This window comes from Python bivittatus, unplaced genomic scaffold, assembly GCF_059951505.1.
Source record: "Python bivittatus isolate LINGU-HERP-01145 unplaced genomic scaffold, Pbiv_v1 ctg000080_np1212, whole genome shotgun sequence".
Lineage (NCBI taxonomy): Eukaryota > Metazoa > Chordata > Lepidosauria > Squamata > Pythonidae > Python > Python bivittatus.
In genome coordinates this window covers 6,259,453-6,285,466 of record NW_028277035.1, presented here as the reverse complement: position 1 = coordinate 6,285,466, position 26,014 = coordinate 6,259,453, and the positions used below count along the sequence as shown (strand labels likewise).

Genomic DNA, 26,014 nt, shown 5'->3' with positions numbered 1-26,014 from the left:
CTAAAAGTTTTGGGTGCCCACACTTTGCCCATGTTACATTGCTGCTGCACAAACTGCATTGGTTCTTTCTAGGTGCAATTCAAGTGCTGGTTATGTGCTATGGTTAGGTGCTGGTCATCATCGTTAAAGCCCTGTATGGCACTGGATCAGGTTATTTAAGGGACTGCTTCTCCCTGAGTGTATCTGTCTGTCCCACCAGACTTGATAGGGTGGGAATGCTCCGGGTCCCTTCCCTTAAATATTGTCATCTGGCGGGACCAAGGAAGGGAACCTTTCCCATAGCCGTGCATATCTTATGGAGTAGCTTCCCCCGAGATACAGAGGGCCCCTATCAGAAGGCTGTTAAGACCTGGCTTTTCCCTCAGGTGTTGGGCTAGGTTGAGAGTGAGCCCAGCATTTGTGTCTGTGTGTGTGTGTGTTTTAAAAGTAATTTTTTGTATTATATTGTTGTAACATAATGCATTTATATAACGCATTATATTGTTTCAATACAGTGGTATTTATACAGCGTTGATTAAAGTTTATTAACACTCTGATGTTTAAATAGCTTAAACTATTGAAGATACAAAAAAGAAAGAAATATTAAATCAACCTTAATTATGGTTTAAGATGTCTGTATTAATAAACATAAGATTATTTGGCTTTTTCATTCAGAATTGAATATAACAAAAAACTGCTGTAGATTATAGAAAGAAGAGAGTCATGATGTAACTTTAGACAGCGAGGTTAAATATAATTGTACTTATAACTGCTGTGAAGAACATTGGAAGTCACTTCTTTATACCTTTATATATATTTTTTTATGTCTTTCTCTTTTTTCCTACTTTCTTCTCTTTTTTTTTCTTATTGCACTTTTAGCTTCTTCTGTTATTTCTCTTTCTCGTTTTCTCTGTTCTATTTTAGTTAGCATTAGTCGTTATTATTGCTGTAAACATTTTCATTAAAAATTATATTAAAAAAAACTGCTGCAGCTTGCATCTAAGTATTTGTTGCACAGTAAAGATTTCGGTCTTAAGCTGATTGCTTAGTATTAAGATCTCCATTGTATTGTTACCTGATGTTGTTTGTGCACATTGTGAAAGGAAAAGGGAAGATAAAGCAAATCTGATAACAATTGCACTAAATAATAACAACAACAACAACGACAGTAGAAAAAAAGGAGGAAAAAAAAAAGAAAAAAACTGTTTGGTTTCTGACTCCCCCCTTTCTGTGCTTCTGCTAATTTACACTTTTTATAAACATTTGGGCCCCCTTAAAAGCCAGACTATAAATGTTTGTATTTGCCATGCTGTGTGATGTATTGTATGGATGGGAACCACCCTTGCTTAAATTTGGTTAAGCTTCTTTTGTGGATATATACTGTTAATTTTGCCATTTCTGCATATTTTCCAAGTTTAAGTTCCCAATCATATATTGTGAGAATCGTTTCTTTCTTCCAGTATTGGCAAAATTCAGTATTGTGTTTTACTTGGGAGGGTAATGTTATGGCATCTGGTGGTGAGAGTTTTTGGTTTGTTTGTTTTTAACCTTGCATATTTTATTATTTGTAGCCGCAAATTATTGTTATTTTATAAACCTTATGTACAAATAAAATAAAAACAATGTATGGTTTAATGAAAAGTAGTACAGCTTTCTGTATTTCTAACATCACACGTGCAAAGCAAAATCAATATCAGTGTCATGTGATAGTTAAGGAAGTAGAATAAAATGAGGGAGTCCTAAGTTTAAATCCATCCTGAGTATGGATCTCCCTGGGTGACTTTGTGTCAGTCACTCCCTCTCAGCCCAATCTACTTCAAAGCAGGATTGTTGGGGTGGAAATTGAAGGAGGGGGTGCTGTGGATATCACCTTGAACTCCTGGAAGAAAGGTTGGATTAAATAAATTAATCACTGAGATGCTTGGGATGGTGGAACAGTAGGAATATTGGTTTGAGTAATGTAGGAGGAAGAAACCAGACATTCATTAACACATACCTTTAAAGCTATTTCAGGAGAGAGAGAGTTTGTAGCTTCCCTCATTTGTTATGAACCATAACTCCCAATAGTCCTAGCTAAGCATAGGAATGGTGATGGATGGTGACAATTTCTGCTTCTCTTGTTTAATTATACATAACCCTGCATCAAGTAGCTTCTGTTGTCTGAAGGTAGGATCCTGAGTACTGAGACCCATGACTACTATGATTTTTGCTCTGTGTGCATGCAGCCAATCTCATGGAAGAGTGCTGGTTAGTTCAATTACATTGGAAGTAAATTATTTTCGAAGATAGGAGGTAATTCTTGTAACTTTCAAGGAGGCTGTAGAGGGGCCATTCTTTAAAAAAAAAAGAAAAGAAGGAACCAACCTTCCCTCAACCTGCTGATCCAACAATTTTAGACTAATGTTCAACCTCCCTTATTTAGGTTTTAGAATGTTTTAACCACTCTGTGATACTTCAGTGTTACTAATTATTTTGATATTTGCCAGTTTTGCTTTTAACTAAGTTTGGCATTAGAAGCCCCCTTGGGTCAACTCATATGTGCTGACATATGCGCAGGTGGATCCTTTTGTTGATCCTTATCTTTTAAAAAAATATTTTGATTATTTTTTTCAATACAGTGGAAATATAGAAAATTAAAGAAAAAATAGGAAAAAGAAAAAAAAAGTGAAAAAATAAAGAGTTATGACTTCCACCCTTCTTCCCGTCGAGTAATTGTCACCTTAATTTCTCCTCTTCCTCTTTAACCCTTTTTAATCCCCAAACCCATATATCACCAATTCAGTCTCTTCTTTTTGCAACAAAAAGTCCATATAAGGCTTCCAGTCTTTTAAAAAAGTCTTTATCATTTTTTCCCTGACCAAAATGGTCAGCTTTACCATTTCTGCAAGCTATGTCAATTTTATAATCCAATCTTCTGCTGTGGGCATTTCATTATTCTTCCATCATTGTGCATACAATAATGCTGCAGTTACCATATACAGTGTTAGTTTCCCGTATTTCTTTTCCAGTTCAGTGTCCATAAAATCCAATAGCAATAATTCCAATTTCATTGTAATATTAGTCCACAATATCTTTTGTAGTATTGGTTGAATTTGCACCCAAAATTTCTTTGCTTTTTCACAACTCTACCATGCATGGTAAAAAGTCCCCTCCTTGTTTTCACATTTCCAACACTGGTTTGATGTTCCTTTGTACATTTTTGACAGCTTAACTGGTGTTATATGATCTTCTTGTTGATATTACCACTCATGGGATTCCTCTCGAGAGTTTTGCTACAATCAGAAGCTCTCTCTGTGTGTATGTTTGTGTGTATGCAGATTTATATATTTATATTTATATTTATTATATGTATATTTATTATAAACACACACACACACATATCTGTAATTTTTCTTGTTTTTTGAAAAGCATAAAATTGATCTAAGATTTTTTTTAAGAAAAATCTGTTCATTGAGATCATCTTCTGAGTCATTCCTCCAAATTATCCAGCAGTTGGCATCGCTGGCTGGGGTTTCCTGGGATTTGATTATCTTCACAATGGCACTGAGATATGGAACACCCTCCTAGGAGAAGTTTATTCCACCCTCCACTCTCCCCTCCTGATCTTTGAATGCCAAACTTCTAAGAAATACTTTTGAGAGTTTCTGAGTTTGACATTTTCGTGGTTTGCTGTTCCCACTGTTTGTTTCCTGCTGCTGAATTTAATTAGTTATCAGTTTCCCGTTGTGTTCTAGCTATTTACTTTGTGTGGTTTTGATGATTTACTTTTGCAATACGGATTTAAAATTTTTCCAAGCAGCATTTCAGACAAAGCATGGAATAGGAATGTTTTAATAAATAAAAATATTTGTCATAGCAAAAAGCCACAGCCAGTTTGGGGTTCTTTTGTAAACTATAATATATGAATTTTAAAAGCTACCCAGTCTTTTTTTTTAAATCATAGTGCAAATACACAAATTTAGAATATGGCAATATTATAAAAGCAAAGGGGAGGCCCAATATAGGTTTCTTTCTTAAACCTGTGGGTATATTGTAAAAGTTCAGCATCTGATGGCTGTTTTTATCTTAATCTAGTTTAGGGATTTAGATTCTTGAAAATACTAAATGTATGAAAGAATCAGAAGAAGCATATAAGGCTTGTTTTCTCTTTTCATTCTACTCTAGACACTTGTAATAACTCCCATCCAATGTGTTGTTGGTCATTCCAGAAGGAGCCAATTACACATGTATAATTTTTTCTTTATGAGAGTTAGCACCTTGATATACAAAGTTTGTTGTTCTAGTGGAGAAACCCCTATAAATATTGAAATACTGTAGTCCTTTCACTTATGGCTGAGCCAATTGGCCAATGGAATGAAGCTAACTGTAGACATTCCTATTGTCCCTTTCTTGCATTAAGTGCAAAATGTGCATAGAGTATTTACAATCTATAACTGATCGATTGATTGATCATTTTCCATCAAGTCATTGTTGACTCTTAGTGATCACATAAAACAGGGATACTTATCACACACATATGCACAAACCTGAAAAAGAAGAGTCATCCTGCATGCAGGAATCCATTATTTTGCTGTAAAATGTAGTGCCCTCTTCTTTATCTGTTTAACTTTTTAAAATATGTTTTCCAATGTATTCCACAAAATTGTTCTACTTTAAATTAGTGGTCATAAATGTACAGATTTATGATTGTGAAAATAAAAATGTAAGTAGTGAATAGGGAAAAATCCCATTCCAAAGGATTCAGATACTGAAAGAGTTAAGGAAAAAAAAGCTGACTCATCAGTTCAGGTTTTGGGCAGAGGTGGTTGAAACTTGATAAAATCCAAAACTGAAGAGCCAATTGGGTAAGCATGACCATTATTTATTTTTTTTAATTCATTGATTTTTTTTCTTGCTATTTTGTTTGTTTTTTCTCTTTATGCTTTATTTATGATTTTGTCATAGATTTTCTTTTCTCTGTTTTTCCCTTTTTGTATTTTTTTTTTTACATACAAACATACAGTACATACATACATACATAAAATGTTAATCTGCCAGTCCAGGTAATGGATGGTGTCAGATGAAGTTCAGGTAAATTAAACCCTGATAACCCAATCAAATGAGATTTTATGTGAGAGGCTGGCAATCTCCATTTTATCTTTGTGTCTCAGGAGGAGTTATGACTAGCCAAAAGCTAAGTAAGAAAAGAGGCCCCACATCCCATCTGGGTTGGAGATAAGGGAATTACATAGCAAGCCACAGAGTAGTGAAAGCTAGATGCAGATCAGGACTGGATTTTATTTTATGAATTACAATTTGAGTTCTGAATGTATGTATAGAGAGTGGATTCCTGGCTGAAAGAACAGCAGTTGAAATTAACCTCTGCAGATATCACTGTTCATTTCTTCTTCTTCCCCTTCCTCCTTCAGTGCCTTTTCAACATTCTTCTAATTCTTTAACCCTTCAACACAACAAAGATATGGCCTTAACAAATCAGTAATATTTATTCTGGGGAAAGACTTTAGGCCACAGCCCTCACCCCCACCCCCACCCAGGATAAGTTATAATGGAAGAAGGATTGCCACTTTTCTTCTCCCACGTTACAGAAGATTTTCTCTGGAGAAAAGTGGCTGGTGGAAACATGATTGACGAGGCTGTTCCCAGAAGTTGTGAAAAGGGTGTCACAGGGTTGTTCATACGGGACCTAGAGACTCCCATAAGGATGCTAAGGGGACCCATTCTACCACATCTCATATGTGCATGTTCCACATTACATTACATGACCAACAACTTACAAAAAGGTACAATAATTGTATCCTTTATTTCTGCCTTCCTTCCTTTTACAGTATAACCCATTCCAATCCTAATCAGCACTGGGTGAGGTACAACAAAGTTAGCTAAATGCAGAAAACAAAAATACTGTAGTAGTATTAAAGTTCAAGGTAAACAGTTAAGTAACATTACTGAAAGTCTGGAGTTATATTTGTTGTATTTTCAGAGTTGTATTTTAAGTGACAATATCAAGATACTAAACCAATCTAAATAGGGAGATTTTTCTTTTTATAATGAATTTATTTGCATTTAATAAATATTTATGGAGGCTATTGCTGCATATAATTATATTTAATGCAATATCATGCAGTTAATTAGTTTCAATATCTTTCTAAAAAGGCTAATGAATAAGATCATCTGGCTGATTTTTTAAATTTGAGGGATAGGGAGTTCATTTGGTTTGTTGTTGTTGTTGCTGTATCAAGCAGTTTGAGCTGAACAATGTAGCTGCTAAATTTCAGCCAATCAATTATTCTGTCAGCTTTATCACTGGTAGGAGACAATTTATGGATTATATTTAATAGTATTCATAACTGCACGTGTTTTGTTGTTTATTAAATGTAGCATGCTATTATTGGAGTACTAATACTATTATTTATGATTGATACTTATTACATATGCCATATTTATCTAATTACTTTTTTTCCCTAAAATAAATTCTGGTGAATTGAGGTGAGTCATGTTCCATTCACTAAGAACAGAAGGTGCTGTTGAAAGCAAATGAATGGGTGAAAAGTCTAAACGGCTGCAGACGTAGCTGCTGAAAAGATGCTGATGGTTAGTTATAACCAGCAGGCACAGTAGAGGCAGGAGGTTTCACCTGTCACTTTAAGGACCTTTGTTTCAACCATGGACTACTGTGATGGAAGGCACCGCATAAGCCATGGATAATATAGGGATAAAGGACAGCTACTGGAAAATCCCATTTTCTGTGGTCAACATTTTCTTATGTTCACTCAGTACATGAGGTGAGAGTTGGCAAAAGGAGGAGAGGGCGGCAGAGGATGAGACGGTTAGATAGCACCACTGAAGCAATGAGCTTGAAACTGAGCCAACTCAGGGAGGCAGTGAAGGACAGGAAGGCCTGGCGCGATATGGTTCATGGGGTCACGAAGAGTCGGACACGACTTAACGACTGAACAACAACAACAAAAGCCCTTCACCAAAATGAGGCTTAGGCATGTAAACCTCTCAGTATATAGAGGAATCTTAAATCAATCAAAACTTTCCTTTATGTGGAGCATATCTTTACACACAGGGTCCATTCTTATTGATGTAATCACCCAGTCAGCATAGCTAGCCAGTGTGGTTCTCCTTCCCATATTCAAAGTATAAGGAGCGGCATGGGGGAGGTAAAAATCTGCAAGAAGTTGGGCATGACATCATAATCCAAGCCGCTTTTTGTCCGTGCAGGTAACATCAACACACAAATGGCACACAGCTTGGAACATGACACCATGCCTGCCATGTTGTAGAGGTTGACAACATTCTTCCTATGAATGCTGCTGGATGATTCTCTGGATACTTTTAATACCTGTCTCTTCTGAGATTTTTCCCCCTTTCCACTATATTTACAATTCTGCCATTACAGTTTTCTCGGTTCCATCTTTCTTCAGAATGTGCTCATTTCACATGCTCTATGGCATTATACCATCCTGTATACTGAATAAATTTACTAACACTTAGGAGCAAGCTAAAATAATTCACTTATGTTTGGCTGCCAAATCAGTTGAACAGAACAATTAATACAAAATCATTCTGTATGCCAGTAGTTGATAAGCCTTTTCTAAAAAAGCAGGATTGTTCTATTCTAAGAACTGCTGTAATATGGAGTGCCTTGTTATTTTAGTACCTGCCATTATTTGGCCGTGTAACACTGCAGGGTTGACATGGAATCATAGGTTACATAACAGCTAGATAATGGCGCCAGTACAGTTCATCTTTTCATGTGTAAGAATTAAGAAGGTTTGGCTGAATTATTTTTCTATAACAGCACGAAAATACAAGATATCACTTTGAAGGGACAAAAGTGATCCAATTCCCTGCAACAATTCATTTCCTTCAGTTTAGGGAGAAGAAATGAGCCTGCTCCTGTTGAATATTTCAGAATTATTCTAAAGCAACAACTGTATTAAAATTAATAGATTTAGATCTGAATCATAAACACACGCAGAGTGTAAAAAGTAAGAATATCAGTATTCAGTACTGAGGGATTAAAAAAAAAAGCAGGATTGCCCTGATTTATTTATGTAGTAATGAAATTCACATGGCATAATTTGCAAAAATAACTGAAAACCTGAAATCAGACCACCATGAGTGGACATACTGCATTGGTGCTGGGGTATCATTTGAGCAGTTCTTTATGTGAGGTTAGGTTTTTATTATTTCTTAATAGGAGATGACTAGCAGTTAGAGGAGATTTTAACTGACTGATTAAATGTCAATGCTGCAGGTTTTTCTTACACTGCATTTGCATTCTTTTGGTGGTTCCAAAGACTGATACTGTCTCTGATTCTGATTTCTGATGTGAACATAAAACAATCTAGACCTTGAGAAAAAAACTTAAACCTTGAAAGGAAAAAAAAACCATCAAAGAATACGCCTTCAATAGCAAAACAAAATTTGAATACAATTTATCAAAGAAGAAAAGCTAATGACCACAGAAGCAAACAGGGGAGGGTACAGGGAATGGGGGAAAATGATTTGTTGACAGAACTAATTACTTTTGTGAATGTTAGTCACTCAGTAACTTAAGTGTTTCCTGTCATCTAGTGAGTCTTGGTGAACCTTTTTATTACTTTTTGAAGATTTCCTGTGGCTGAACAAATTATAGGAATAACATCACCTTCTCTGTAACATCTGTTACAGAGAAAACCTTTAGTATGTCTTAAAATAATAGACTACATTTTAAGAAATTTCTTCATCTTTGTCCCATCAGTGATATTTGATCAACTTGGACATGGTCGTGTCTTCTTTTTGTACTTTATAACATCTTGAGAGAAGAGAGTTATTTTCTGAGTTTGTGTTGGGAGGTTAACTCATCAGTTGTCTATAGGTGTGATCCTAGACTAATTGATCCTTCATTATATCAGAATTAGGTCTCAAAACGTCTTTAGGAAAGATCATTATATTGGCTTACCCTAACATACCATTTATCCCTTTGGAAAAAACAACTCTATCTTGAATTGTCATATCTTTCCTAATATGGACAAAACACATTGATTGCTATGACATAAATGTTCTACTTTCATCCCTTTTTCCAGTAATCATAGAAATGAAGATAGGTCCTTTCCTTTTTCTCTGTGGGCATTTCTGCACTGCAGACTTTAGCTGCTTGTCTTCTGAAGTTAACCTGGCTGAAATGAAGCCAGCTTCAGAAATCCCTTTCCAGATTTCAACTTCAACTTCTTCCCTTTGGGCCACAGTTGTGGCCAGGTGTTCTGTCCAGACTACCCTTAACATGGTCTCTAAATGGTGAATTGCCTTGCTTCCCTTTCTCCAGTAGAGGCGAATATTCCCTTTCTCCTCCCCCCCCCCCACCTTGTCAGAAAAGGAAGCACACATTAGTTTCCCTTTTTGTGGTATGTCTTTTGGGGACTGATGGGAAAATAAAAACAAAACAAAAACCAGCCATCAGTTTCTTCCAGTCACCTGGGCTATGTGGAGAAACTAGACAGAACTGTTGTCAATTTCACCCAGTTAAATAAAAACAAAAGGCCAGCATGTCACCATTCTACAACTGATCTCTGAAAAAAAAAGTCCACCTTTTCATGGCAGGCAGCTCAGTATGAAATGGCCATCAAAGGTAGAGGGTGGGGACTGGGGGAAGGGCAAGCTTGCTACAGCAATGACAGGGGCATTTGTGTAAGATGAAATGAAGTGCAGTAAGTGGATTGGACTTGTGGTTTTGTGCCAGGAGGGAGAAAATACTACCTTTGATGCAGAATAAGAAACATTGGGTGGAAGTCACTTTCCCAGCAGCCTACAGGCAAGCCGAGAATGTCATCATTCATTCCTGCCCTTCCTAAACTGTAGGTGGCCTGTCTTCATGCTGGGGTAAGCAGGAAATGCAGGTGAGCTCTGAGTCTCAAATGATTATCATCCTACCAGCATTTGCTGCTCCTCCAATTAGTTGTTCTAGTCTAGCAAAATCTACCACAATGTGTAAATGTCTGTTTCATTTCACTGCCAATCTCAAAATAACGTCTAGTCTCTTTTAAAAACACAAAAGGCTTTCTTCTTGTTGACTAGTAGATCTAAATCTAAAATAATTATCATCTCCAGTTCTTAGGATCAGAAAGTGCTCTCCAAAGCTTGTGAACATCCTTCAGGTGCTGCATTTTGGTTATTTCCTATCTAATTCCATTTTTAAGGCAGATCCTCATAAGAAGTCTCTTTCACTTCTCTTGTGCAAAATAACCTCAGATTTGGGTTATTCTAGTAGCTTGCTTTATCCGTTTTCCAAAGACATCCTCTCCGATGGAGATGGATATTTTCTCAGAGAATTAACTTCTCAAGAAAGTTTTTCCAGTAGTAGAAAGTAATGGTAGAAGTGTTAAAATAATAGTAGAAGTAGAATTAGTAGAAGTGTTCAAATAATAGTAGAAGTGTGTATTGTTCAAGCTACCATTGTGGCATATAACTTACTTGCATCTTGCATGGTTTCCCTTGTGAATCCAAGAAGGAGGAATGTTTCTTTTTTAAAAAAGTACATCTTTCCTAGAAGTAACTGGAAAACGATAAACTTATTCCAAGGAGAACAGTTATTACCAATTTCTGTAGGCATAAACTTAGGGTCTATTTCCTTGTCACGCAAGCAGGGAGCTGACACGTTCTTTATCAGGATCAAATATTTTGCTTAGAACTTTTATTTTTTCCATTTCAAGTAACAGAGTCCAATACATCTAATGTATCTTCAGTGTTGACCAGAAAATTGCCTCTACAAAAGATGCCTGGGCTGGGTCTACTCCTTCACTTCTGTTCCAATTAATCAAAATCTCGTGTCAGTTCAGTAGTAATAAGAATAAACAGACGGTAAAAATGATCCTAGCTCTGTCCCCTGTATAGCCTGTATTAAGAATATTTCCTTCATAGAGCTCTGGATCCTTTTAATTTTCCTAAGCAGGCTAAACATTCACTATAAGTATGAAATCATTTAAACACAACAATTAATAAGATTTATATACTGTAATTTACTTTAATAAATAAATAAATAAATAAATAAATAAATAAATAAAGTACAAATATTCAAATCAACCAGAAAGTAAACATACATATAAGAATTCTGTTTCCTGAAGAAGTAGAATTATTGGTCTAATATCTGAAAAAAAAATACTGGATTTAAAGTCCAGGTCTGATTTTCTGTTGGGGTCCGTTCTATAGTCACTAGCTGTAGTCACTATTCCTTTCTCTCTCTGTCCTGTGAATTTGTCTTTGTCATTTTAATTCTTTTCCTTTCCTTAATTTCTTTCCACACACTAATCTCCTACTCAGAGTGACATTTGATTCCCAACTGCCATGAGAACTCCTCTCCTCTGGACTATTCTTTTCATCAGCTTTCTTTATTTTTTAATTATTTCCTATTCTCCCTCTCATTCCCTTTGTCTGACCCACTCATCCAACTTGGCTGCAGTACTAATAAGATATTAAAGAAATTGCCCCAACAGGTTTTGGTGCTGCTTGAGCTTGTAGGAGGAAACTCAGCTTAATGTGCCACATTCCCAAAACTTGTCTACGCCTCACTTTATGTAGGAAATACACTATATATGGCAGTAGGTGTATCATGGCAGGCATTAGCTGGGAAAGTGCTTCAGAGAATCCAGATCATTGCTTTGAGGAGCATTTCACACATCCAGGAGCTTTAAATGGAAACCTCTGGAATTGCTCTCTTGTAGCCAGACTCTTATTATATCTAAATTCCATTTTGTTCACATCAAATATATCATGTATAATCAGCACTTCAAATTTAAATGTATAAATAATATAAAAATTGCTGATTTACCCAGAGAGGATGAAAATTCATTCTAAGGTATCTAGATATATCTTAATATTATCTGATTAAGGGAAACTAGGAGAAAATAGCATAATAATGTATAGATTTCCGCATGTAGTTTAGGGGTTGTTCTTGGACTGGATGCCTGTTTTTTTCTGTTTTGTTGTTGTATAGTTTTTACTGTTTTGTTTTTATTATTGTTAGCCACCCAGAGTTCTGTGTCACAAAATGGGCAGCCATATAAATCTTTTAAAATAAATAAAATTAATCATGCAGAAACAAACAAGCTTGGAATTTTAGGGAAAACTCAGGAAATCAATGTGTGTCTAAGCAAAACAGCTGTATTTTCTGTTATAATACACTTGAAAAGTTCAGTTGTATTTTTGCAGCCCACTCAATAACAACTTTACTATGGGGCTGGAGAATGAGAATCTGAAAGAGAGGAACTCCCGTTGCCCTGCTTGGTTTCTTTCAGAACAGCTGATGATAGTAGAGCTGTTTTTCATGTCTTCTCTCCCATTTCAGCAGCTTTTAGAAACAAAACCATTTTCTCACTAATACAGTTCTTGCCATCTCTCTTTTCTGGGGTAATGCCAAAGGATTGGAGGGCATTGGATTCTGTAAATTTTTTTTTTAAAACATTCAGCCTGTGGAGCTTAGGTAAAAATAATTCCTGGAATCTCCAATCAAGAGGCAAAGTTCTAGTGATGGAAAATTGGCTGCATTCGAGTGAACTTTTTTCCCCCTTAACAGAATCCAATCAAGCTCTCACAGAACCCTGTGTAAGTTGGATCTCCCTTTCAGTAATTAGACATTTATCTCTAGACTTGAAAAGGAAATTCTGAAAAATCCTATAGAGATTTGTGACGAGCCATTGCCATACTGCTTAAAGGGTAATAGGTAGTTTGTTTTTATTAGGTTTGCATTCTCCCTGTTCTAGTATATAATACATAAATTCAAGAGTTTATGACATTTTAGAAATTCACAATTACTTTCTAATTAGCATTAAATCCTGAGAGAGTCATAGTGTCATGTTAGAAATTAATTTGCACTAATTCCCCAATCATTTAACATGTTTGTTCCTTGATTTTGTTTTGCGAGCTCGTGTATTAGAGTAGCTTTATAAATGCAGTACATAAATAGATAAATGTGGTCTGTACAACTATAGCTGGTACTCTAGGTACTGAAAAAATTAGGGTAATAGATTTCAGAGATAGAATGATTGATTTTTTAGGCTTCTTGAATATTACTTATTGAGTTTTTTTTTCTTTCCATCTTTATATCACGAATTATGTATCCACACAAACTTTCATTATGCTTATGAAAGTATTAAACACTGAAGTCAAACACTTGTATTCTGCACCATGTATTCTGCACTGCAATAACTTATTGTGACTCACTATTACCATCCCAATGCTATGCAGACATTCCAAACAAGCCTAAAATAAAAGCTGCTAACTCAGACAGTAAAATAGGAAATGGAATGCTAAGCAAATCACAGCATTAATAATATTACACTTGCTAATTGTTTGCCTTCGGTGCTGTGTTTTTATATTTTAACCTGCAGAGGCTAATCATTTGCACTTGAATGCTTGGGCCAAGAATATTTTTGCATCACTGGGGGCAGTGCTTTTTAAAAAAAATTATGAGTGTTCAGTTAATGGAACTCCAGGAGGCTGTCTAAAATGACGGAGGTTTGGCTGCTGAGTGACTACTGAAGTAACTAGGGCTGGGCATACGTATGTGGGGAGAACCAGAGCAGTTTCTGAAGCAACTGAGACTTGCAAATGATGCAACTGCTTTAATGATTGGAGAAAAGGTGTTTTGTAAGTGCTCCTTCCCATTGCAAAGCACCTCTTTTGAAAGCTTTGTGCAGCCCTAGAAATAATGCAGATAACTGTAGATTAATTAGTTGGAATATGATTTCCTATATCTGTATTATTGTTATATATGTTAGAACTAAAGCAAATGCTTCATTGTTTCAGCATTATAAGGGAAACAGCTGCAGTCAAGCAAAATACTTTTAGTATAATCTTTCACTACCTGGCAACCTCCAGATGTATTGTATTACACTTCATAGAATTCCCAGCCGGGCCGCTTTAGTATTTTGGAAGGGCAACAGGTTTATTCAGGAACACATGCAACTTTTGCATCCATTTACCCGTCAGCGGTATGAATGCATGGTGCATCTTGATACATGGATTGCATTTAGCTGGGGGTGGATTCATCATCTGAATCATTGAAAACAAATGAAAAGTGTGGATTTTTTCATGTGAACCAGAAGCCTGCTTCCTAATAGTGAGCAGTGTACTAAAAATATAGTGATTCATGATGAGTGATTGATGAACCATCAACCACAAACATAATTTGAAAAGAAAAGAAACTCCAAACATGAGGACCATGTGAAGAATCACATAAGGCATTTCCATATAGAGCTCTTCTTGAGTGCTGTGTTTGCGGTAGCTCTGATTTAATTGTACTGCAGGTGGTATCACATCTTTTGTTTATCCCTTAACATAAAGGACAACAGGTAAGTGGCAGTGCCACTGTACAGTATATATGCATATGACATGATTAATATTGATGTTCTGCTGTCTCTAAAAGGTCTTAGCAAGCAGGGTTGTGGAATCACTTCATGAAATCTTAGCTTTTCCAATAAAAATAAATTGTTCTGAAAAAGTAGAATGTGTATTAAGCTCTGCATAAGGGGGACTTTTAAACAACCTTTTTAAAGATAACAGTGGGCTTAGAAAAGGGTATTTGAATAGCTTATGAGGTAGTCTTTCTTGTGTTTTTAATGCCCTCTTGTCCAGGTATGTGCAGCATGGGCTAGGAGATGGTGCTGATGATATGTGACAGGATATTTGGGGGGGAATTCCACATAGTAAGTATCTGAAATATTAACTAGATTGGAAATCATGCTCTGCAGTTGCAAAATGTTGTACAGGGGAACTTTGTTATTAATGCAATAGAACAAAATCATGCAATCACTGAGTAATACTTGTCCACTTTCCACATGAACATAGTACAATCTTGCCGAAAAACATTTTGAGTGTTTATAGTTTACTATTATATAAAACCAATGGGATGTAATGATTGCTGCACTCAGCGCTGAATAAAGACTCCGTGAGACACAGGCTCGTATGAAAGCAGTTTACTCAGGTGCCTCCAACAGGTCGGCCACATAGGCAACCCACTCCCTGTCGTTGCTGAAGAGGTGCCCACTCTGGTCCATGAAATTCCTCACCTGCATGAGGAAGCAGGGCAGTTGCTCGGGATCCCCCAAGAACCTGCTCTTCAGGTTTCTGAACTGGAGTGCCTCTGCTGCCTGTCAGTCCTTCTCTGCACCTCCCGCGGGGCTAGCTGCTGCCGCCAACCTGGACATGGGCCCTGTGCCAGCCCCTGCTTCCGCACCCACCCCTGGGGCTGCCCCAGCCGGGGCCCTAGGTACGCAGAGCAATGCCTGTAGCATGCCCTGCATGGCCATTAGCTGCCATCGGATGTCTGGGACATCTGGGACATCTCCTCTTCCAGTTCTCTGCTCTGGGCCCCCGAACCCCACCGTGCCGTGACTCTGCATCCTGATGGGTCTCCAGGCCCCATTCCCACGCTGACGGACCATCTCACATCTCGAGAGGTGGGTGTGGGTTCCTCCTTCCTTCTCTCCCTCTGGACCATATCCCCGCTGTCGGGGTCTTGGGTCCGTGTCCCTTGCCGCACCGTGAACTCGCACCCTTGCTATCGCTTGCCATTGCTCAGCGAGTTGCTCAGGTCCAGTAGGTCATCAGCGAATGGACGAATTGTGAGCACTCCTTGATAGATTTACTCCAGGTAGGGCTCAAGGGCAATCCTGGCTTTATGTAATGATCGCTGCATTCAGCGCTGAATAAAGACTCCGTGAGACACAGGCTCGTACGAAAGCAGTTTACTTAGGTGTAATGGATAGCAGTCATAGACAAAGCCAGGAGTGGCTTGGTGCGGTTACATACAGCGGTTTTATAGGGTCCCCCCCCCTTTGATCAGGAGTTACCCCTCGTTCCCGCCCTTTACCCCGGTTCCCTGGGTTACTCAGTTCACCAGTGGTGTTCTTCCCCTCGCCTTAATGGCAGATTCAGCTGGGTTTCTTTGTCTCCCTGATTGCTGCCCTTTGTTTGTGTGATCGTTGCATTTGTTGGGCTTTTCTTCTGTGGACTAAGCCGGGGCTCCTTTGTAGATTTGTTTGTAGATTGCTACTGAATTGCTGTGCTTCTAAGCTGATGTGGTTGGCAGTGCCTGGGGTGTTTGAGGGGAGCTGGTTTTGTTACAAAGTATCCATTCCTGCCCTGAGTCAATTGCTGCCACCTGCCCTACTTCCGCTTTTCTGCTGCCTGCACCTGAGACATTGAAACTGACTAGGGCCAGTGAAACTGAATAGCGGTGTTGGCCCTGCCGTGCAGTTGAATCTGACATGGGACACACAAAAAACATATTATTATGGTGCTACAAGACAGACAGCAATGCATGAACTAAGCCGAGTTGTGTAGGCTTCGCAAATCAGTAACTGGCCCAAATCTGTTAGTGTCCAAAGAAAGAGGAATATGGAGAAAACAGAATAACTGGAAATGTACAAAAATGAAAATAGTAGGAGAAAGACAAGTCAGCATAGTATTCTGCTGGCTTGGTATAGTAATGAGCTGTTGCAAGTATTTGATTTATAGTTTTGGATGCTGTCACTGGCACGCATCCACCAAATCTTGGTGATCCATAACTCCATTTTTCAGTAGTCTGAAACTGATGATTGTGGGTGTTGGCCTATGAATGTCTTTTTCTTCCAAGCTTTTTCGAGCTTCCTCCCTGCATTACATTTTTTTGCAGCATTTTCAGATGTAGGTTTTAGAGTTGTCCCACTCTGAATATACATGTTTGATTCTTATAAAACAAGCACATAGCTTCTCAGTGCAAAAACTGTAGATGCTTTAAATCATCTGTACTTGCAGCAACTGTGGAAATAACCTGGAAGGTGGAGCTGCAGTCTGTGGCTAATTCAAAGTGATAGCACCATCTACAGTCAAAGATGCTGTCTGCAATTATCATTTGAAAGCAGCTGCAGTGATTCCTTACTTAACACTTGTTTCTTTCCTCATCCAGCCCAGATGTCATGAAATGCATGATGAAATAGAAAATGTTTTCATGTTCCAGTAGCTAAATAAAGAGGCATTTTTGCTCAGAGTGCACCCAGCAAAAATACTTGTTGATTTGAAGGAGGAAAAAAGTGCACGTCAGTGGAAAGGGAGATGATTGCTATTAAGTAGCTTGGCATGGACAGCTCTTATTTTCTAACAGAAAATGTTTGTTGACATCATGATTATGATTTTTCAGTAGTACAAGAAGTATACTCTGCCCATGCTCTTCCCTTTTCACATTGCAGAACAGTTTGGTAGCTCAGTTCGAGTGAATTCTGACATAACAAGCCTTGTAGAAAATGGAAGTGGTTGGCTATTATAAAGACACATCTAAACAATTCCAATCTGTGGGTTTGTAGCCATTTCAGGTGTGTTCCTGCAGCTTTCCTGACTCCCACAGTCTAGACATGTAGGGTGTTTCAATTTGACACATACCTGACTGCAATCACAGTGGGCTGTTGAGCCTGTAGAACAACTTTCTCCAATAAGTGGGAAGAATGCCTAAGGGGATCTCAATGAATGCCATTTTCTTTGAAAGAATTGGCATTGAACACTATATGAAAGAGCACATTTCATGAATTAACCCTTTTATCTGATAATGATTGGCATTTATAAGATCCATTATGTGTGATTGGATGTGTAGGAGTGGGATGGAAAACAAAGTTCTTACATATACCTATTAGTGATTGTGACTGCACTGACTTTGTTATTATTTTTAACAGAGACTACTTGGGAGCGGCCAAGCAGTGTCCCAGGAACTCCAAAGAATTTAGTGACCCAGAAGAACTCCTTGCCTACAGGTAGGGGACAGATCACCCACAGGCATGTGCAGTTGCTTTCCCCAAGTTGGGCGGGGGGGAACATAAAGGCTCTTACTTTCTGCACCAAATGGGAAAATCCCTCTGATAATTTCCTATTCTTAGAAGGAAAATGGTGCAAGGAAGATAATGCATGGAATTTCCTCAGCAGAGATCTGGCTCATGAACAATAATTAGGTGCCATCAAGTCAGGTACAAATTTCCGTGACTACATGGACTGTGCCTACCACCTTGACCTGACCTGGACCTACAATCTTGCAAGGACCTTCCAGTGATATCCCTGATCCTAATAATCCACCTTATATGTTGCCTTCTCATCCTTCTACTCCTTGCTGAGTGTTGTTTTTTCTACTCCATTATCCACTCTTCTGAACCAAAGTATGTGTTTGCTGTTCATTGTCTCAAAGGAGCAGTCAATCTTTACTTCTTCCAAGATTGATTCACAGTCTTAGTAACTATCTCCAGATCCATAATTCATTGTCTCCCTGTTACTCAATGTCCAGCTTTCACAGCAGTACATTACTACTGGAAAGAAGCATTGCTTTGACTACCTTTATCCTTGCTGTCATTGAAATATCCTTATCATTGCCTTCATCCTTGGTTTCATTTTTTCCCCTCTTTATATATACCTGAATGCTGTCATCAAGGTGCTTTAAGTTCTAGTGCTGGCTCCTTTGAGATCCTTGAGTTTTTAGTAGTGACACAAGTCAAGTAATAGATAATAATAGCTGAAGTTACATTTGGAGCTCATCTTACTTTCCCTGCCCGTTTTCTCTGCTCTTTAAATTGCATACAAAAACAATAAACAGTGAAGGAAATTTCATAACCATAATGAGGAATGAACTGGGATTCATAATGAATCCCTTTCTACTAATGCTTCCAGACCTAATTTTTATTTTCTAATATTCAGTCCTGCTATGTAAGTAATTGAGATCACTCTATAATATCGCTTATGAAATTATCCTAAAAAGCAGTGTTAAAAATAATGCCAGCCCAGAGATCCCCAAATGGAAGCCTGATAGACTAGAATCGGTGAAAAACAGTAACACATGCATACATATATATTGAAAGTATTACTTGAGAGATTGTGAGATTATAAAATCATTTCATTGCCTAACTTTTCCATAGGATTTTCCAGGCAGTAGAGGATTTATCCACAATAATGGTGCTCCATCAAGTGCATTTTAACAACTAGTATTGCTGCCTGTTTCAAAATCTGAAAATGTTTCAGCCATGTCTTGTTGGTGATGCTGAGGGACTACTTTCAACACCTGGACCATTGACATAATGGTGTCTCACAGGCCCCCATCTTGGCCCCCACTCATTGTCCTCATTAAACTGCTAGGGGATATCATCCAGAATTTTGAAGTCTGGCATAATCAGTATGTCCTTATTACTGTTTATCATCCAACTTCAAAGATGCAATAGGCCTTGAATGTTGTCTAAAAGTTCCAATGGGTGCACTAGTAATTGTGCAAGCTGCAAGATTCATATGATATCTAAGATCTGCAAACTTCTTCAGGCCATGGAACTTGTTTGTTTTTTTAAAAAAATCCCAGAACCCCTGATCAAGAAGGGTGGGGTTTTTCAATGTCAGCTGACAAGTCCCACCCTTTCCGCTATACCTTAAAAAGTTGCTATGGGTATCCCTGAAGAGCAGTGTCGTGGTGAGAGTGGATGGCTGAGTGCATTCAAATTTTTGCCCTTAGTCCCTTGCAGAGAGTTTTCAGCCATCTGCTCCCATCTCAATGCTGTTCTTCAGGGACTTTCATAGCAATTTTTCTAAGTGACTGACAAGGGAAAAAAACACTTTCCTCAAGAGATTAAGGGAAAAACCCCTCTCTGCAAGAGATTTAGTCCCTGGTAGCGAGTTTTTGTTCTGTTGTTCCATGCAGAAAGTTGGTTTTTTTCCCCCCTCTAGTCCCACAGAACCCATTCAAGTCCTCATAGAACTCTTCCATGGAACTCAGTTTGAAAAATCCCAAACTCCCAGATTATACAGGAGAAATCCTTTTGAAGATACCCCTTCTCCCAACACCTTTATTTCTCCTGAGGCTGTGCAGTTTTCTCCTTTGGGTTTGGGATTAGTCCCCATTCTCTTCGCATTTAGAAAATGTATAAAAACATTTCTTTTTTACTAGGTTTTTAATTGCTGAATTATTTACTGCCTATTTTAATGGTAATTTTAATCTGTTTTATTTTTTAAAACATTTGTTAGCCCCCTAAAGCATGCACAGAGTAAAAAAGTGGGCTAAATTGAATAAACAAAGTAAAATAAATATTTCTGCATTTAACAAAGAAGTGTACAGTATCTGTGGAATACTGTATTTCATACAGAGATACTGAATTGGTGCTGGAGAGTATCAAATAATATGTTAATCATCATTTAGGAAGGTCAGGTAAAATACTTGATTTTAATAGAGGGACTCAAAAGCCACCACCTCCTTTTCTGCATCTTTGGTCTGAACTTTATGTCTTTTCCTTACAGTAAACGGATATCACATACCAGGCACGTTGGCATCCCAACTAGAACCAGGCCACATGAGTCTCCGCAAAATCAGCAGTGACCCCCAGGTAAACTCAGATAATGTGCTTCAGTTTTCCTCCCTACTGTTAAGCTTTATTTAGAAACAGGGTTGGTGGATACTTCCAGCATGAGGAAGCTTGGAAGCTACTTGTTTTATTTAAAAATTGAATCACTATCACTCCATAGCAAAGCCCAAGTTTGTACTGTGAACCTCAAAGCCATTATAGTCCTGAATAGTCAGTCAGTCAGTCAGTCAGTCTCTCTCTCTCTCCCGCTCTCTCTCCCTCTCCCTCCCTCTCCCCCCTCCCTGCTGTTTTTATCTCCCAAAACTCCTGTTGATCTTGTTCAGCTTTAACTATATGTGGACATTTGGTAGCATGAAATTTTTCAGGCTAGTTTCGCAGTGTGCTTTCTTTCTGTCCAAGTTTTAACTGCAATTAATTGCAAGTAAGCATCTGCTTACTCTCTGCTTTGTGAGGCCCTTACCTCATAGATGGTTTTTGTTATCTTCAGTCAAGGCTAGGCTTCTCACATTTTTTATGATATGTGTGAACTTGGAGAAGGGTGTGTGTGACAGAAATTCTTCATGAGCCTCCTTTATTGCTATTTTAGAACATGTTGAAAGATGGCTTGAAGTTTTCTTGCAGAAATACGTGGTTTAGATCCTTAGGTCATAAATGTTGTAGATTTCTTTGTATAATTGTTTTGCTCAGTATAATAGTGTGGTGATAATGACAGTCCTTGACAGCAATCCAGCATGTCATTGCACTAGGAGCCTTTTGAGAAATTTTCACTTTCTTACATTCTAAATATCAGGATCATCCTCAACTGATCTTTGCAAATGGCATCTCTAAATTACAACCCAGTGTTCCCTGTAGCTTCCAGCCATGTTTGTAAGTACTATTCATTAACGACTCCAGTAGATTTCATAAAATCACAGAGTGGGAAGGGGCATTTAGGCCACTCAGTTCAGTCCCCTGCTCATTGCAGGAATCCAGATCAAAGCATCTCTGACAGACAGCTGCTTAGCCTACGCTTGAACCCATCCAGTAAAGGAAAGGACACCATCATTCTGGCTAATTGTTTCCGCTGTCAAATTTGCTCTTTATGATTAGCCATTTTTTCCTAACATTCATTCCACATTTTAATTCAAATTTAAATCCATTACACTGTGTCTTTCACTCTGAGACAATAGAAAACAGGTCTTAACCTTCTGCTATGTGACATCTTTCAGGTATTTGGAGAATGCTATTATATTTCTCCCTGCCTCTAATCTACTCAAGGCTAAATATACCCAATTTGTCAATTAAAGTTATTGTTTCTAGTCCCCTGATATCCCTGGTTGCCCTTTCCTGACACTGTACTACTTAGTCTGAATTCCTAAAGTGCAGCGCTTTGAACATAATACCTGAGCCGGGGTCGGACCAATACAGAATAAAGTGAAAATAGTACTTTCCATGATGCAACCTAAAATTGCAGTACATCAGCCACATCACACTGCTGATTCATATTCAATTTGTAATCAACAACTAATTCAAAATATTTTATAAGTACTATTACAAAGCCAGATATAAATTGAACTGTATCTATGCATTTAATTTCTGTTTCCTAAGTGTGTAAGTTTGCAGAAGTCTCTGTTAAATTTCATTCTTTTCTTTTCAGCACATTTGTCCACTACATCAAGATTTTATTTCTGTCTTCTAGGATACTGGCTATCTCCCCTTTCCCCAGTTTTGTATCATCTGCAAATTTCATAAGCATCCACTCCACCTTTTCATCCAAGTCATTAATAGAAATATTAAGTACAAGCCTTAGGAATCTTCTGTCACCCTATTCAATATCTCTCTCCAAAGTGATGAGGAAGTTGTTTTAAATGTTCTGCATGTCTTAAAAGGTGAGACATGATGACTAAATATAGCTGAACCAGTGCTCTAGAATACAGCATTGAATCCAAAATTTAAATCTCCATTCTGCGTCTGTCTGTATTAAAATACATTTGGCCATTTCAAACCATGATATTGCAAAGTAACTTTGGCAGTTTACTGTTTCAACCTCAGCTTCTTATTTATAATACCCACATTGTGATAATGAAGGAGATGTTATATCATAGATTACAGCAGTGTGTTATAAATTATAGAAGGTAATTATGAGCCTCTCCCTATAACCTATCAAATCCTTCTGTTATCTTTTTATATGGCCACTGATATGATACAGCTTCTTCCCAAATGCTTGTGGGAAGGACCTGCAGGCCAATTTCACAAGTGATACTTGAATAGATTTTTGTATTTTCTCTGTATATGCATTCAATACGAAAGCTACATTGATTTAAGATATGCATTTTAAACATTTCTTCCCTTTTCTGTTTATTAACAGAATTTCAAACAAATGTCAGAAAGGAAATTTGTATTTCAGACAAATGTTGTCAGAGAGAATGTATACAGTTCTACATCTACCCAAAGTTTAATTGCATGTATGATACACTAATCACAGATCAAACAGTACAAACAACACACCTGTATAGGCTACCACCTCCAGCATAACATGTTTCAGCTCATAGTATTTACTTACATTTTATCCTGGTCTTCCTTTACAGATTTAATATTTACATACCAGCCCTGTTCAGGAAGCGAGGCAAATTAACATTACTTGCTCAGGGTAATCAAACTAGCTACACAATTGAATAGCAATTTGAACCTAAACTTCCCCTGTAAAAACTTAGCTCTCTTGTTGCTATTGCTAAATTCCTTGGATATCTGCAAAATGTAGCTTCTGTCTGTATATGTAGAAAGACCAGATTTAGGAAGACTGCTGTAAGTTATTGAAAGGTTCATCATCATCATCACCGCTACCACCACCACCACCACTTTATTTGTGATCCCCCTTGAATGTATTGCAGAATAACAAATTCTGCCGGCACAATTACTTGTTATATCATGGTGGTTCAGAAAAAGTTGCTACTGTAAGCATTGATTGAGTCAGCAAGTCATATCTCTTAGAACATGAAGAACTTGGTCAAAACAGCTCTGCTGGCCTTGTACACTGCGTGGGCCCTAAGGCTCTTCTCCTCTCAATCTTTTATCTCTTTTTAGCACTGCTGCCAAAAAGAAGCCCCACTCAGAGCTGAGAATTTAGACTTCCAATACTTGGCAGTGTTTTCATTCTTAACATTATTCGGTATTTTTAATGTTTGCAGTTTCACTGTAAAATAGATTAATTTTGCCTTTGCAACATGAAGCATGTTAAGAATTGTAACAGGATAGTTCTAGAACAAAGAAGATTCTGTTTCTGGAACAAGAATTAAATGCTTCTCTTTCTTCCTATGCCCCTTGGAGCAGCTATTGTGGGAGGTTCTGTTGATGTTTAGCCTCTCATATTGTGAACCTCTCTTATTGTCCATAGCAAGTCTTTCACACACTCTTCCTTTCACATTACCTTCCTGAGGTGACAAACAAACTCCCCTCCCCCTTACTACTGGATAACTTTACTGAGGTCAGTGGTCTTACAACCACAATGGCCAACCAGAATTATCAAGCTACTTCTTATGTTCAAAGTTTCCAACATCTGTGGCTTCTGTAGCATAGGAAAAAGAAGTGACAAATGGAGGATGTGATAAACAATTACATGTGGTATAAAGAAAATGGAGAGGAAAAGTTTTTAATTCTAGAACTGTTTCATCCAACAAGGTTACATTCAGGATAAATAAAGGGATGTACTTCATATAGCACATTAAATATGGAATTCATTACTACATGATGTGATTTGGACTTCCAGCTGGAATAGCTTTAAGAGGTGGATGAACAAATCAAAAAAGATAAAGCTTTCAATACCTATCAGTCATGTTGGTTATTGTATATTACCTACAGTATAATATTAGAGGCAATACATCTCTCAGTGCAAACTGTTGGGAAATGCAAGTGAGAAGATGTCTCACACCCTACCTGTGGACTTCCCATAGGTATTTGATTGCCACTTTGGAAACAGAATGCTGAACTAAATAGTTCATTTGACACATTCACATACGTAGAAAATCACAAGGTTAAGATACTAGAGGAGAAAGCCCCCTCTGAATTTGAGTGCATTCTCCAAAACTTTGTATCTAGTAATCACCTGAAATAAATGCATTTCTGAAATAAATGCATGATTGAAATAGGTCCAACAAGAGAACAAATTCTGGATCCTTTTCTATTTTCCTTGAAGACTCACTCTTTCTAACTGAGAAGGCAGATTGAATAGTTAGTATATCCCACATCTCCCTTTATGTCTCTGGCACATCTCACCTCTTTGAACACTTTGGGAGATGACTCAACCTTACTGTGTAGATATTTCTTGCATGCGTCTACCTTGGTCTTCATTGTTATTGTTGTTGTTTTGCAGCACTCAGGATAGTGATTGGTTTTGTGGATAGTGGATCTTGTCTTGGTGTAAGAATTCAAATTAATGGCCTTTTTTTTTTTTTTTTTATTTACTGAGGGTTATACAGTGGGGCAAAAAAGTATTTAGTCAGCCACCAATTGTGCAAGTTCTCCCACTTAAAAAGATGAGAGAGGCCTGTAATTCTCATAATAGGTATACCTCAACTATGAGAGACAAAATGAGAAAAAAAAATCCAGAAAATCACATTGTCTGATTTTTAAAGAATTTATTTGCAAATCATGGTGGAAAATAAGTATTTGGTCACCTACAAACAAGCAAGATGTCTGGCTCTCACAGACCTGTAACTACTTCTTTAAGAGGCTCCTCTGTCCTCCACTCGTTACCTGTAGTAATGGCACCTGTTTGACCTTGTTATCAGTATAAAAGACACCTGTCCACAACCTCAAACAGTCACACTCCAAACTCCACTATGGCCAAGACCAAAGAGCTGTGGAAGGACACCAGAAACAAAATTGTAGACTGCACCAGGCTGGGAAGACTGAATCTGCAATAGGCAAGCAGCTTGGTGTGAAGAAATCAACTGTGGGAGCAATAATTAGAAAATGGAAGACATACAAGACCACTGATAATCTCCCTCAATCTGGGGCTCCATGCAAGATTTCACCCTGTGGGGTCAAAATGATCACAAGAACGGTGAGCAAAAATCCCAGAACCACACGGGGGGGACCTAGTGAATGTCCTGCAGAGAGCTGGGACCAAAGTAAAAAGGCTACCATCAGTAACACACTATGCTGCCAGGGACTCAAATCCTGCAGTGCCAGATGTGTCCCCCTGCTTAAGCCAGTACATATCTGGGCCTGTCTGAAGTTTGCTAGAGAGCATTTGGATGATCCAGAAGAGGATTGGGAGAATGTCATGTGGTCAGATGAAACCAAAGTAGAATGTTTTGGTCTAAACTCGTTATGTTTGGAGGACAGAGAATGCTGAGTTGCATCCAAAGAACACCATACCTACTGTGAAGCATGGGGGTGGAAACATCATGCTTTGGGGCTGTTTTTCTGCAAAGGGACCAGGACAACTGATCTGTGTAAAGGAAAGAATGAATGGGGCCATGTATCGTGAGATTTTGAGTGAACACCTCCTTCCATCAGCAAGGGCATTGAAGATGAAACGTGGCTGGGTCTTTCAGCATGACAATGATCCCAAACACACTGCCCAGGCAACGAAGGAGTGGCTTCGTAAGAAGCATTTCCAGGTCCTGGAGTGGCCTAGCCAGTCTCCAGATCTCAACCCCATGGAAAACCTTTGGAGGGAGTTGAAAGTCCATGTTGCCCAGCGACAGCCCCAAAAC

General features: G+C 38.1%; 1 protein-coding gene across 2 annotated transcripts in view; it reads left to right on the top strand.

The window, feature by feature from the left end:
- Positions 1 to 26,014, top strand: part of GAS7 (growth arrest specific 7) — a 152,974-nt gene that overhangs the window by 92,447 nt on the left and 34,513 nt on the right. For both annotated transcript variants that reach the window (XM_088133437.1, XM_007429524.3), the window contains exons 3-4: positions 17,667 to 17,744; positions 20,251 to 20,336. In XM_088133437.1, the coding sequence (XP_087989563.1) occupies positions 17,667 to 17,744; positions 20,251 to 20,336 (164 nt within the window). The remainder of the gene's footprint in view (positions 1 to 17,666; positions 17,745 to 20,250; positions 20,337 to 26,014) is intronic.